This window comes from Pantherophis guttatus, chromosome 15, assembly GCF_059756535.1.
Source record: "Pantherophis guttatus breed Tessera chromosome 15, ASM5975653v1, whole genome shotgun sequence".
NCBI classification, from domain to species: Eukaryota; Metazoa; Chordata; class Lepidosauria; order Squamata; family Colubridae; genus Pantherophis; species Pantherophis guttatus.
The window spans coordinates 3,629,531-3,643,995 of record NC_142077.1 but is presented as its reverse complement, the minus strand read 5'-3'; the positions used below and the strand labels follow the sequence as shown (position 1 = coordinate 3,643,995).

Genomic DNA, 14,465 nt, shown 5'->3' with positions numbered 1-14,465 from the left:
TAATATTTGGAGCCAGTTACTGGGCTGTAGACTTATCTGGGAAGGCAATGAAAATGTCCCAGAAAGGGGCCTCAGATTACTTCCACACTGTTGTGTGGTAAAACAAGTTGTATATGTGGGGAATTACCATATGGCTGTACACCGCCCTGAGTCCTTCGGGAGAAGGGCGGTATAGAAGTCCAATAAAACTAAAGTAAAGTAAAGTAAATATGATTCTGCATTTAAATAGTGGGGGTTAAGGTGATGGAAAGCCTATGACTACGAATAGTGTTACACACACACACACACACACACAGACACACACACACAGAAAACTAAGTGTATTGCCATACATGTGGCATTTATGTGTGTATTATGAATGTTAATATTGTCTATGTGTGTATGAACTTTATTAACATTATATAGCCATTTATATGTATATTGGATTAGTTTACTGTTAGATTAAATTAATAATTCATATAGTTAAATATTATTCCACAGTGAAATGCATAAACGTTGTTAATAATTTCTACAGTACTTTCCTTTGTCAAAACACCTTGCAGTCAAAACTTTGTATCAAGGAGGGTTGGGGAAAATGTTGTGTCATAGGAAAGATGCAACAGACACACACACACAAGTGTAAAGTATCAAGGGATAGGCTTGAGAGAGGAGAGTTTTATCCTCAATGTTATGCATAATAGCGCGTTGCCATTGTTTCTTACCTGGTGGAGGTAAGATAGATCCCTTTTGTGAGGGATTGACATTGTCAGTGGAAAAAATGTATGAAGTCTACTTTCCTGGGAAGGTGTAGAAGGAAAGAAAAATTGAGATATTATTTGATTTGTATGCCGTTTTTGACTTAGATTATGGTCGTTCCTGCCATTTTCTCCCACAATAATAGTTGGCTTCCCTGTCAGGTTCCTTGTGGTTGGTTATGTGTGTGGCACAAACACACCTATTGTGTGACTCAAAGCTGGTTCAATCAAAGGGTGGAAAAGGGTGAGCGGATACTATTATTATTTAATACAGTATAAAGGGCTTTTGTACAAGAGAGGAGAGTTTTTTGTCCCACCATGAGCATTACAACTAAATAAACAGAGGAATCGGTGCCAGGGTAATAAAAATGAAGATGCAAGAATTTCAATTAAATATAATTGGGCTAAATTATAGTGATGGGATATTGAGCCAGGAGGTAAACTTGATGCTGAAGGAACAGGAAGTCTTTTTAAGAAGGTGAGCCTGTGTGGTAAGTGGGTGAGGCCCTCTGAGTAGAAGGTGAAAAGGGTGTGTTTTTGCTTCTCTTAAATTATAATGTGAAGAGGGCATTGGTGGTATGCGAGGAATGCATGTCTGTCTGGCAGCCCAGAAGTTACAGCAGGGGTGGGGAACTATGGCCCTTTCATGATTTGTGGACTTCAACTCCCAAAATTCCTGAGCTAGCAAGGCTGGTTCAGGAATTCTGGGAGTTGAAGTCCGCAAATCATGAAAGGGGCCATAGTTCCCCACCTCTGAGTTAAAGGATAGCTGAAGTTAGAGGCTGTCTGCAGAGAATGGGAGGGGCTGCAGTCCTTTGCACCCTTAAAAATAAGAGGCTTTGAACAGAAAGGAGCTAATTCTTAAATAGGTAAAGGTAAAGATTCCCCTCGCACATATGTGCTAGTTATTCCCAACTCTAGGGGACGGTGCTCATCTCCGTTTCAAAGCTGAAGAGCCAGCGCTGTCCGAAGACGTCTCCGTGGTCATGTGGCCGGCATGACTCAAGTGCGCCAAAGGCGCACGGAACGCTCTTACCTTCCCACCAAAGGTGGTCCCTATTTTTCTACTTGCATTTTTTTTTTTACTTACTTTCGAACTGCTAGGTTGGCAGAAGCTGGGACAAGTCACGGGAGCTCGCCCAGTTACGCAGCACTTGGGATTCAAACCGCTGAACTGCTGACCTTTTGATCAACAAGCTCAGTGTCTTAGCCACTGAGCCACCATGTCCCTTAATTCCAAAATAAATATATTTAAATTGCATTGCTACTATAGGAGATCCAGAAATAGAACAGTATGCTTTTAAATGAGGAGGGTTATACAGTAGAGATAATTTCTGGGAAAACTGAGCTGACTCTTTTCTTTCTGTGTGAAATGAAGAACATTTATATTGTTTTATTTGTTTTCTAGTATAATTTTATTACTAACCTTGGCTATCACTAAGTGTTATATCTTTTTATTCTTGATGAATGTATTTTATTCTCTTTATGTACACTGAGAACATATGCACCAAAGACAAATTCCTTGTGTGTCCAATCACACTTGGCCAATAAAGAATTCTATTCTATTCTATTCTATTCTATTCTATTCTATTCTATTCTATTCTGTTCTGTTCTGTTCTGTTCTGTTCTGTTCTGTTCTGTTCTGTTCTATTCTATTCTATTCTACATAATTCAGTGACAGGTAGCCAAACACATATTTTTACACTCCAGAACACAAAAGTTGTAGAGTTACACTTGCCCCATAAAATATAATGTACAATATTTAAATGTTCACAAGATTTAAGACACGATTTGTGAATCTGACAAGTTTCTTAAAAGTCATGAGAGTTGGGTCTGTGGAAATGCTAATCTTTTTATTAAAGGTAATTTGCTTTTCAGCTGTTCTAACTAAATACAAGGATGTTACAATTTGTTCTGTGATTCAAGACTGTGTGATTACGATAAAAACAAAATGTAAACTTTACAATTTTTAAGAATTCCTGAGTCAAACCTTACTGGTGATTAGAAAATTTCCTTCTGAACAGATTATATCACACATTTTGTAGTTTCTGTGCTTGGAAGGGAAGGGGTTTGGAATCAAGCCAGCAAATTTGTTTGCTAAAAATTATTCAGTTTTTCAAGCAGGGATAATTTAACGATATTGGCCAAAATGTTACCTGCTTTGTTTTAGCAGATGCAACTTTTATTCTAGAATGTATACAATTTAAATGTAATAATGTTTAAAGTTACAAGGTTGGGGTTTTCTCCCCTTATGGTGTAACCTTAAGCAACGGTATAAAACTTTATTGTAGCAAGGAAAGGTACACAAATTACATTGTTGACTTGTTTGACTTTGCATGTCCTTTTTAGGCTTAATTCAGTATTCATTATGTTTTCCATTCATTTTTTTTTTCTTTTTTGTGTATAGACTTTTGGGTGCATGCAGTCTAATGAAGTTTTTTACTGGGAAGAAGCATAAAAAATGTTGCCTGTTCATTTTTCGCAACCCCTCATCATTCTTTGAATGATTTGGAAGATGAGTCTATAAAACGAGGACATTGTTTCCCCATTTGAATGTTGCATAGTATCATGCCTAGCAGAATGGGATCAAAAATGAACACGAAGAAAGACTTCATTAGAGTAAAAACGCATTATAATGGGTAAGTTGCATTAAGGGTGTTTTATGCACTTGCATTCTTCTTCGCTCGTTTCGTTCAAGCCACACAGGTAGTCCTCGATTTACAACCATTCATTTAGAGATCTTTGGGAGTTAATGACAGAACTGGGAAAAAAGTGACTTGCAACCAGTTCTTGTACTTATGATAATCACAGCATCTTTACGGTCACATGATCAAAATCCAGATGCTTGGCAACTGGCATGTACTTACTACAGTTGCAGATTTCCAGGGTCATGTGACCTTTCCAGCTGGCTTCCAACAAGCAAAGTCAATGAGGAGAGCCAAACTTGCTTAACAACCATAATTCACTTAACAATTGCAGTTAATTCACTTTAACCATGGCTATAAAAGGTCATAAAATTGCCAGTTAACAACTGCCAGAAATTCTGGTCAAAAGTTGAGGACTATCTGCATATATTTGCATTTCTTTCATTTTCATTGAAGACAAAATTCTCTTATGAAATTTTTGAGCTACTGTTTTGCATACTTCGGCTTTCTTGCTATCTTAAGCATCTCCAATGTGACTGAAGCACATTTTGAGGGAGGGAAAAAAAAAAAAAAGAATGACCAAATTTGGCAAAGATGAAAAGTTGTGCATTTGTCGACCATTATCTATTAGTAGATTGCCCTGTGGTAAAAATGTTCAGATCTGCGCTGTAAAATGAATTCAACGACTTCTTTAGTGTAAGATATTTTTATTTTTTTACTACCGGTTCTGTGGCTTGGTGGGCGTGGCAGGGGAAGGATACTGTAAAATCTCCATTCCGTCCCCAATCCAGGGGAAGGTTACTGCAAAATCCCCATTTCTTCCCGATCAGCTGGGATTTGGGAGGCAGAGAATAGATGGGGGCAGGGCCAGTCAGAATTTTTACTACCGGTTCTCCGAACTACTCAAAATTTCTGCTACCAGTTCTCCAGAACTGGTCAGAACCTGTTGAAACCCACCTCTGTGTCAGACCTTCCTTTATTTTCACATTTTGTAAAATGGATCTGGTGAAAAACCTTCCCAGAAACACATGCTCTGTTTCCCATCCCTTTCAGTGGGGAGAGGGTTAAATCAACACAGTGTAGAATCCTTTAATTCCTCAGTCTGGGTTTATTGATCACACGTAAAGCGTGGTATAAATAATTTTACCCATGGTTGCCACTACGCAAGGGATTTCTATTTTCATACGTGTCACACATTGTGGAGGCGCCGACATCAAGATACAAAATTAGTGTCAAGAATTATTCGGGAAGGTGTTAAATTATTTACGATGTCTATTTCTGGTACAAAACACCTTTGATAGTGTGACTCAACTGAAGCCTTGTAAGCATGAGGAAGTTGTACTATCCATGTTTGCTAATGTGCCTCCTTGAATGCTTAAAAGGTGGATACCTTATACATTTTGGGTGTGACAAATATATTACTTAAAGTGGTATCAGAGTTCAGGTTGCAGTAACATAATCTTCCTTCAGGAATAAAGTCTGTGGGGAGGAATGTATTTTAATTAGAATTTTCCCAGGACTGTACTTCATGCTGACATTTTGAATAAAAGGCAGTTCTCCTGAATATGAAGTATTTACGCTAGTAATACTATTGCTAAATTTGCAGATGATTCAACAGTGGTGGGACTGATCTCTGGAGTGGATGAGTCTGCCTATCAGGATGAGGTGGATCAGTTGCTTTTGTGGTATGGAGACGATAACTTGGTCCTTAACACCAATAAGACCAAAGGAGCTTATAGTGGACTATAGAAGGAATAGATCAGACATCCAGCCCTTGCTTATCAATGGAGACCGAGTGGAGCAAGTGGCCAGTTTTAAGTTTCTGGGTGTTATCATAAAAAGAGGACCTGACCTGGAGAGCTCACATTGCAGCCCTGGTCAAAAGGGCCCAGCAGAGATTATACTTACCTGTGACTTCTCAGGAAACACAACTGAATGAAAAACTGCTGGTGGCCATCACTGAGAGCATTTTAACTTACTGCACCGGTGTCTGGTTTGCCAATTGCACAGTGGCAGATAGGACAGCGCTCCAGAGGGTCAACGTCATTGTCCAGGGGATTATTGGTTGCCCTCTCCCCTCTCTGGAAGAGCTTTATAGCTCCCGCTGCTTTAAGAAAGTTCAAAACATTCTTAAAGAAGCATCTCATCCTGGGCACCCCTTTTTTTTTTTTTTAACTATTACCATCTGGCAGACGGTACAGGACAATAAAAACAATGAAAAACAGCTTCTATCCCAGGGCAATAACCATATTGAATTCTACGGTATAGTGCAATACCGGGTTTTCAATTTCAATTATATAGAAAGTAAAGGATGTATGTTTGTGTTTTTATTTTTATAGTTATAATGTACACACAAGAAGGCATTTAATTTTGTTGTACCATGTGCAATGACAATAAAGTAAACTATAAACTATTTTCTCCTATCTCCTGCAACATTTCAAATCTTACTTAACCGTTCTTCACTTCCACAAGTTGAAAATAGTCTACCTCTCCTTTTTTCACTGTACACTGGATCTAGCTTGCTGCGATTTAATGCTAGTTTTTTTTTTTTTAAACTGCTTTATTGTAGTTGCTTAGCTATGTTTGGTTATTCTTCATTTACTATTTACAAACTGAATATTTCCACATACCCAGTTTATGCTAGCTTAACCCAAAATGGGAACGGAATTTTCCATTTTATTATTTGCACCTAATAAGGGTGGTGCTTTTTTCCACCAGAAATTTGATGGCTCTTAAGATAGACCAGTAAATATCAATGAACAGAATCACGAACATGGACATTCCTGACTGTAAAACATCCAATATTTTTATTTACCAGTAAAAAGCAGAAATCAGGGCAAATGTGGCTAATAATTTATCTTTGAGACGTAATGATAAATGTTACCATTTTCTGAGATATCTAATAGCCATCTAAAATGTAATCCTTTCACAAGAGCCTAAAGCTCTTGGCCTGGAGACTTATTTTATGACCTTTCTTGCCACATTTATTAAGTGAATCACTACAGTTGTTAAATTACTAACACGGTTGTTAAGTGAATCTGACTTCTGCTCAATTCTGCGGGATCGTTCCTTTTTGAAACCACATATTTATTTACTTATTTATATTTATTTACCTGTGCACAGATGTTGCATAGTTTCAAAACGTGTTTCCAGTTCTTTGAAGTAGGAAGTTGCCAAGGAACTTGACTGAACTAATCTGCCTTTTTACAAACACCAGGCGTTTTAAGCATTTTTTTACTTAATTTGTGAATTCATCTCTTTCAGGGACATCCTCATTACCAACCTGGGTGCCTCAATGAACTATGATGAACTTTGTGATGAAGTGAGAGAAATGTGCAATTTATCACAGGAACAACCAATTACCCTGAAGTGGATTGATAATGAAGGTATTTCAGGCTTTTTGTAACTGGTTTTGGAAAACATTTTTCCCTAAAGCACTTTATGGCGCAGTTAATTATCTGGGCTGAAAAGGAGATATTAAACGGATAACTTCTTATTTCAAAAGCCTTTTCAAACTGTCACTCCATTGGCAGTTTCAGATTAGGGAAATAAAAACTGAAGTCATTAGGGACATACCATATCTCACTTTATTTTGAATTGATAGCCTCAGATGTTCAGACTAGCTATAATTTCCCTTTAAACCTTGTCTCATAAGTCGGCTGAATTTTATGATGGTTTTGCTGAAAATTGAAAGTTAGCAGTTAAACGGTGGTATAAGAAACAATGGGTCTGCTTAATCTTTGCTGCGTTTGCTTAATTATTGCCACCAAAAAACACCAGTTGGCCCTGTGACTGACCTGATTTACAGCCGTCATGGTATATGACCGTAATAGGCAGACTCCATTATGGTGGTTGTATCTCAAGGACTGCTTGTATAGATCTCCCTTTCTTTGCACCAGCTAGAGAGGGAAAGGAAGAATTTGGTGTCTTCTATTAGCTTGTAGGGAAGAATTAAAGTTTTAAGAGCTTAAGCCAATATGACTGATTAACTATGGTTTTTAACTTAATACATTGTGTAAACCTAGCCAGCTGTAGTTCCTTAGTAAACTATGATTAAACCTTGGTTAATAAACCATGACCAGAGCTATATTGGTATATTGTTTTGTTCAGAGGGCAGATTTACATAAAAAGCACTGCAGAGCTTGAGTAAAATTTGTAATTATATTGTTTCCTTAAAGCATAATTACTTTGTTCTTCAGTCAGCATAGACAATAATATAGAGGGACTGATATATTCTGATGCTTTCTAACTTCAGTTGTTCCACACTATTCTTGGGGGGCCTCACTTCATGCTTCTCTCCGAATAAGCGACATTAAATCCCATCAATCGTCTGTTGAGAATTTGCTTTAGGAAAAGGGTGTTTTCCAACTAAGGAAGACATAATAACACACTAAACAATCCTGCAGAATGATTGCCATCTTTTTAAATGTTTGCTCTGCTAATTAGAGGGGGGAAAATTGTGACTGAGGGAATGAATAGCCAGCCCTACTCTGTGCTATCCTGATTTTCAGTGTTTTATTTTTATGCCAGGCTATCATTCCCCCACAGCCCTTCCAACGAGTAAGAACTACGAGACGGAGTTACACTCACGTTTATGAAGGGAAGGGTCTCTAGGTCCCAGAACAATTCATTTTTCAACTGCTAAGCGTTCCTTTCTCCGCTGTTCTGAAATGTATAAATGAATTCCCACGATCTCCAAATTGCACTGTTTGAAAATAAGGGAGGGGTTGGAAGAAATTTTTTTTTTAGATGAGAGAGTTGCACGCACGGATTGCTTCCATAAATGATATTCTTTTCTTTTCTTTTTTTTTTTTAAATAGGTGATCCCTGTACCATTTCGTCTCAGATGGAGCTGGAAGAAGCCTTCCGTTTATATTGTCGGTACAGAGACGAAGGGCTTATTATTCATGGCAAGTTTTGAGGCTTGTAGTTTAGCAATGGTTTTGAGCTGTATCTTCTCGAAATCCTGCTTTGGTGTCTTCCGTTCTGTCTTCTTTCTCAAGCAAACTCCAAATGCAATGTTGAGGCATCAACTGGCCTCTTTGGATCGGTGCTGAACAACAAGATCTGATCCTTACCCCATTTTACGCTTATGACACAATCCTGTCTACCTACCGCGACAAATAAACTAGAAGATGTGCTTCGTGGTCTCTTTGGTATCAATACCCACTGGTGAAATTTCTTTTCTCTTGTCTCAGCTCTGGAACCATTTCCTAAGAAGACCTTCCTTGCATTAAAACCTCTTTGAGGACTTGGAGAAGATGGTCACTTTTGCAGCAGGAGGGCCTTTACTCTAGGAGTCTCTTGCCTATTTTAACCAAATCACTCTTTTTTCACGGGCTTTAAAACGCTTGTTAATTGTCACTGGGCGTGTTTTCCTTGCAATATTCTTGTCTTACAACTTTGTGTTTTGTGTGATCTTAGGAGCCACGTAACACTTTGATCAAAGCAGAACTGGTGTGTAAAAATGTCTTCAATGATAAAATAAATGAGATGCAGTTATAATTACAAGCTGGTTGTTCAAAAACAAAAACAAAAACCGCCCAAAAAAATCATAGGAATTTATCTTCTGCAGCTTCTTAAGTGTATTGTTCCGATTGTGAATTTATCCTCCTCGTATGAGAGTGCTCCTTGCTCATCCTTTCCTTTTTTTCGAGGATTATTTTCACTGCCCATAACTCCCTTTGTGCGTGTTGCTTTGGCGAACCCCTTGAGCCTGACTTTCCTTTCAGTAATTGGTGTCTGCGAAGAATTCCCATATTTTTAGAGTCCCGGTTTTGTGATTAAGAAAGTAGTCTGTCACTGGCCATTTATTCAAAAGGCCGAGTAGCTAGGAAAGACTCCTCTGTAGGAAATATATATATTTATGACGCGTATTTTATGTTTTGATGCAGTCTTCCCAAGCATCCCAGAACAACCCGGCATGCCGTGTCCTGGAGAAGACCGTAAGTATCGGGGCACAGAATTCGGGGTTTTTAGAAAGTTTTAGCTCATCCCTTCCTCTTTCGATTCTCCTTCAAAACGTTTATGGCCTGCAAAGGGAAAAAAACTACAATGTAGTTGTGATGCATTGCGAGACAGAAATTTTCTCACATGTAAATAGTATTTAAAATAAGTGTGTTGTTTTATTCAAGTTACCCCAAGGCATTCATTCATGTAGCAATTGTCTGCATTTCTTTCAAGCAGCTTTTTTTTTTTTATTTCACCCTGGAGTGTTATGGCTGCTTTATACCATGATAGCAAAATTCCAGGAAAAAAAACTACACAGAGGTGCATTATTGTGTCTGCATTCTGTGAAGTACCTTTTATTTGCTCTAAAGAACTGCACATTCTTATTCTACGTCAGTATTAACAGAATGACTTCCTCTTTTATTTGGAGACCTTATTTTCCCAACTGGGTTTATCTTAACGGAGAAGAATACTAACAGCCTCGAACGTGGAAAGGCAAACAGGCAGTTACTCATTCTGCTCCTGATGTAATTAGAAGCAGAAAATTAGGTATATAGTGGCATCTCTGGGAAAGGCCAGGAAAATGAAGACGTTGGTTGCAACTGCGTGATCAGTCAGCCATGTCCCTTTGTACATACATGTGACATGTTGATCTGTGTACAGGCAGTCCTCGACTTATGACCACAGGTGGACCCCAAATCTCTGTTGCAAGTGAGAGTTGTTAAATGAATTTTGCCTCATTTTATGGCCTTCCTTGCTATGGTTGTGAAGTGAATCACTGCAGTTGTTAATTTAGTGAATTTTAATCACATGACCATGGGATGCTGCAATGCTCATAAGTGTGAAAAACTGAAGTCACTTTAGTCACTTTTTCCAGTGCTGTTGTAACATTGAAGAGTCACTAAATGAATTGTTGAGGACCAACTGCACTAAAGAGACAGGGCTTCAGTTACATTGTATTTAATATTAGTTTGACATCCTGTTTACATATCATTCGAATTAAGAGACCTGGCTTATGGCACTGCTCATAAAGATTGCAATTTTGACTCCTCAACAGTTCCCCAAGCTATGATTCTCCAATTAAATTCTCACACTTTCCTACTTCTCAGCTCTCTGAATTGTGGTAACCTGAATTGTGCTGAAGCTTAGTACAACTCGCCTTGTTCAAATTCCAATTTAATCTGGACCTCCTTGTCCATTTTATCTAGAGGTACTGATTCTGTAGTAGTGACTGCAGCGCAATGGAGTTGTCGAGTGTTTTTGTTCCAGATCATGTATGTTTGTTTGCGTGATAAATATATACACAGAAAGAACATAGTGTAGTTGCAACAGATATACCAAAAAGAGTGTAGCGTGTCAGAACCTGTCAAAAATTTGGCCTGGATCAGAATAACTGCTTTAGCATCCATGAGTGTTCTTGATATGTTTCTAAAAGAACAGATCCAGCTGCCATATGATGAATTTTAAAACCAAGAGGAGTTCTTTAAACCATTTGTCACAGCCCTTGTAGAGGGGTCCACTGTTCTGAGTGAATAAATAAACTTTCAAGTTATATTATTCTGATGTAATATTCTGATTACATCAGTTTTCCACAGCAGTTGTAACATACCAAGTGTGACCCATTGTGCAGTTTTGTGAGTTGCACAGAGCGGTTGTCAATCTGCAAGACCGACTTGTCTGAGTAGATACGTAGGGATTCGCCTGAAGTTGCTCTAACCTATTTTGTAAACAGCTAGCCGCACCCACCTATATTAATAAATTATGGATTAAAAAGAGGAAAGATAATCCAATTTATGTAAATCTTCCCTCTCTGGAGGTAATTCCTGTGAGAGAGTTACTTGACAAGATTTTGCTTGTAGCTCTGTCCTAATTTCCATTTGCTTTTCATTAGGGACAGCAGGGAAATAAATACATTTTTAAATATATATATATATATATATATATAAAGAAAACCAAGCAATTTTTGGTGAAACAGAACAGTTCAGAGTTGCATCTGCTGGTTTTATATTGTTTGGGAATATTATTCACTTTAACTGTCAATGCAACATTATTGTTCCAAGCTAAAACTTAAAAGCCAAAGAGGAAGGAAAGAGGGTTACCGTACCTTACAAAAGGACTAAAGGATTATATGTGAAAAAAGTATCCACGATACTTTAATCCTATTTAATTTGTCAGTGTGTTGGCACTCTAATAATTTAGCCCAGGCTAACAGGACAAAGTTTATTACTGCCAGTAAGATTACATACTCTGGCTGTCAGACCAGTTAACTTTCCCTTAACCTAAATCTAAAACTTGGATCCTATGTCAGAAAAAAAAAATCAGTTAAAAACTATTAATACGGCATACCTTCTTTCAGTCGCTGGCACCTCGATAAGAGTCCCAAGTCATGTAGTGTTTTCTTTAAACAGGTTTTAAGAGTAGGGGTAAAAATAGTCTTCCAATAATATTTGCAATCATAATGATTGATCCATTTGCAAGGATACTTAAACCAGATTGGCTGGGAATGCTTTGAACCCAGTCTTTAAAGTCGAGTTTCTCAACCGTGGTCATTTTCTGAGGATAATGACAATGTTATCCATTTCAGTCGCGTCTGACAGTTGGCGATATTATGGGCCAGATCCAGGGGTGGGATTGAAAAATTTCAGCAACCAGTTCCCTGCCCGGTTGCCGGGTGGGCGTGGCCATGGGGGCGTGGCCTAGTCAGCTTCTTACACCACGGCGAGGAGGGGCGTTTTTGCCCTCCCCAGGTTCCGGATGCTCTCCTCAAGCCTCCAGGAGGGCAAAAGCAGCCTCCCCCAGGCTCCGGAGGCCGAAAATGGGCCCGTTTCCAGACTTCTGGTACTTCCGGTAGGTCCATTTTTTGCCCTCCCAGAGCCTCCGCGTGGGTCCTGCACTTAACCTGGCATCCAAAACAGGCCACATGGAGACTCCGAGGAGGGGAGGGGTAGGGTCAGGCAGTCCTTGCAATTACTGGTTTGCTGAACCAGATTAAAATTAACATCCGGTTCACCCAAAATGGTCCGAACCGGCTGGATCCCATCCCTGGCCAGGTCTCTCCACTGATGCTTTGACTTTTTCTACACTCTGGCAAGTGTCAGCTCTGATGGTCTCCAGTCATCGTGTTCTTTGGTGGCCTGGCTTCCTTTTACCTCTAACTCTTCCAAACACTCTTCAAAGCTTTCTCCAGTGAATTCCCACACCTGAGCTGGCCAAAATAAGTCTTGCCACAGTTTCGTGATTTTGCCTTCCAGTGACATATCTGGAGTTATGCGTCCCAGTACTTGGTTGTTGGTCATCTTTGCTGCTTGGTTGTTGGTCACATTTTCAGATGGGTGGACTTCAACTCCCACAATTCTCCAGCCAGGGAATTGAAGCCTAACCATCTTAAAATTGCCAAGATTGAGAAACACTACTTGAAAGATTTGTTTGGCCAGAGAAGAACTAAAGGGGAAAAAAAATCTATAAGGAGAAGCTGTAAAGCTAGATTGGAAATATTTTTAAAACCGCCAAGCATTTTACTGGTACAAATCTTACTTGCTTTAGGAAACAGGTTAGCTAAACGAACGTTACCCTGTGGTAAGATAGGCAGCCAATAAATTTGATAAATAAATGTTGGGCAGAAAAACAGCTTGCAGTCAAAAATTGAGCAATCTAACAATCGTGTGAATCGAATTGGCATAAGTCTAGTTTCAGCACAGAGAAATGAATTGGATGTGGAGCTGAGCGCCTCCACCCCCCACCCCAGAATTATCCTCAGCAATTCGTTTTGCAAAAAATTCAGTATTTGAGGAGATACTTCCATTCTTTTGCATGGAAGAAAAAACATGTAATGTTTTGTAATGTAATGTAATGACTGTATTCCTATTTAGTATGTACTAAGAAACCCACATTAATTGCTGAGATCGATTATTAAGCTGTCAGGTGCATTAATTGGTTCTTCCAGGTGACATGAAACAAGAAATCACTCTCTGGTATGCGGAACAGTTTTCTGTTTTGAAAGATTTTTGACTAGCAGCAATAATAATTTTAGCTTTACTATGATAGCTAGTAAATTTGGGGGGGAAACCTTTGTCTAAAAAGGCTATACAATCCAGCTGGGTGCAAGAGATATCAGACATGTCATTGGCATCAAGGAGAAAGTACAATTTTTTTTCCCCTCACAAAATTTGGTTGTAAAAATATTACCAATACATGCATCCGTGCCTTTGCTAAATCGAATAAAAGTTAAGTGGGACCAATACACAACATTATTTGAATTACTGGGATAGTCTCAAATAAATGATCAGCAGTGGAAAAAAAAAACCCTCACTTGACAAGTTAATCTTTCATTTAGCTTCGATGCTTAGATTCTGCCAGGGTGTAAAAATACCATTTTACAGGCCTCCGTGGCATTTAGCACTTTGAAAGACACATGGTGGAGGGGTTTTTTTTTTCCGTGTTCATATCTAACTGTGGTGTCATATAGATGCTTTTCACAAAAAACATTTAGAAACACTTGAACGGTTATGCTTGTATGATTAAAGATGCTCTTCCTCTTCTTCCTGATCTATGAGATTACTAAACGGTGCGCGCGATTGGGTAAACATAAATGCAATATATACCTCTAGTTCTGTAAGCAATTTTGCTGTTCCTAAAATATAGTTGCTATCGAGATTCAGTTGAAAGGCTGGTTTGTCTCGGAATTCACTTAAATAAGTAGTAATTCAGCCGCGAAGTGATAACAAGTTTACATGAAAAAGAAATGAATTATTATCAGTGAAAGTTATCAATATCTTGAATACTTCATCATCATCGTCATCATTTTAGATGTCTATCCCCTGCAGGACGAAGGCCTCTTCTGCAAGTTTCCAACCAACTTGCTTGGTTGTTGGTCTTGAGCTTTTCTTTGCCAATTGAGCCTTGAGCTTTTCTTTGCCAATTGGGCCTTCAATATTTGCTGATGTCCTCTTGTTTTGGGTCTCCTTTGTGAATGCTTTTGATCAAGTGGGATCCATTCTTGGCCCACCTGCCCTCAGTTCTTCTTGCTATGTGACCAGATCATTTCCATTTCGATTCTTTTACTCTTTGGATGGCATCGTAAACGTTCACTTGTTTTTTTAATCCACATGCAGATCTTTCTATCTTGTCTTATGATGCC

At 38.7% G+C, this 14,465-nt stretch overlaps 1 protein-coding gene across 2 annotated transcripts in view; it reads left to right on the top strand.

Moving 5' to 3' along the window:
- The window catches only part of PRKCZ (protein kinase C zeta), a 74,144-nt gene that overhangs the window by 1,867 nt on the left and 57,812 nt on the right, over nt 1-14,465 (top strand). For both annotated transcript variants that reach the window (XM_087879296.1, XM_087879295.1), the window contains exons 3-6: nt 3,142-3,373; nt 6,644-6,765; nt 8,200-8,289; nt 9,274-9,324. In XM_087879296.1, coding sequence (XP_087735422.1) covers nt 3,288-3,373; nt 6,644-6,765; nt 8,200-8,289; nt 9,274-9,324 — 349 coding nt within the window. In that variant the 5' untranslated portion in view covers nt 3,142-3,287. The remainder of the gene's footprint in view (nt 1-3,141; nt 3,374-6,643; nt 6,766-8,199; nt 8,290-9,273; nt 9,325-14,465) is intronic.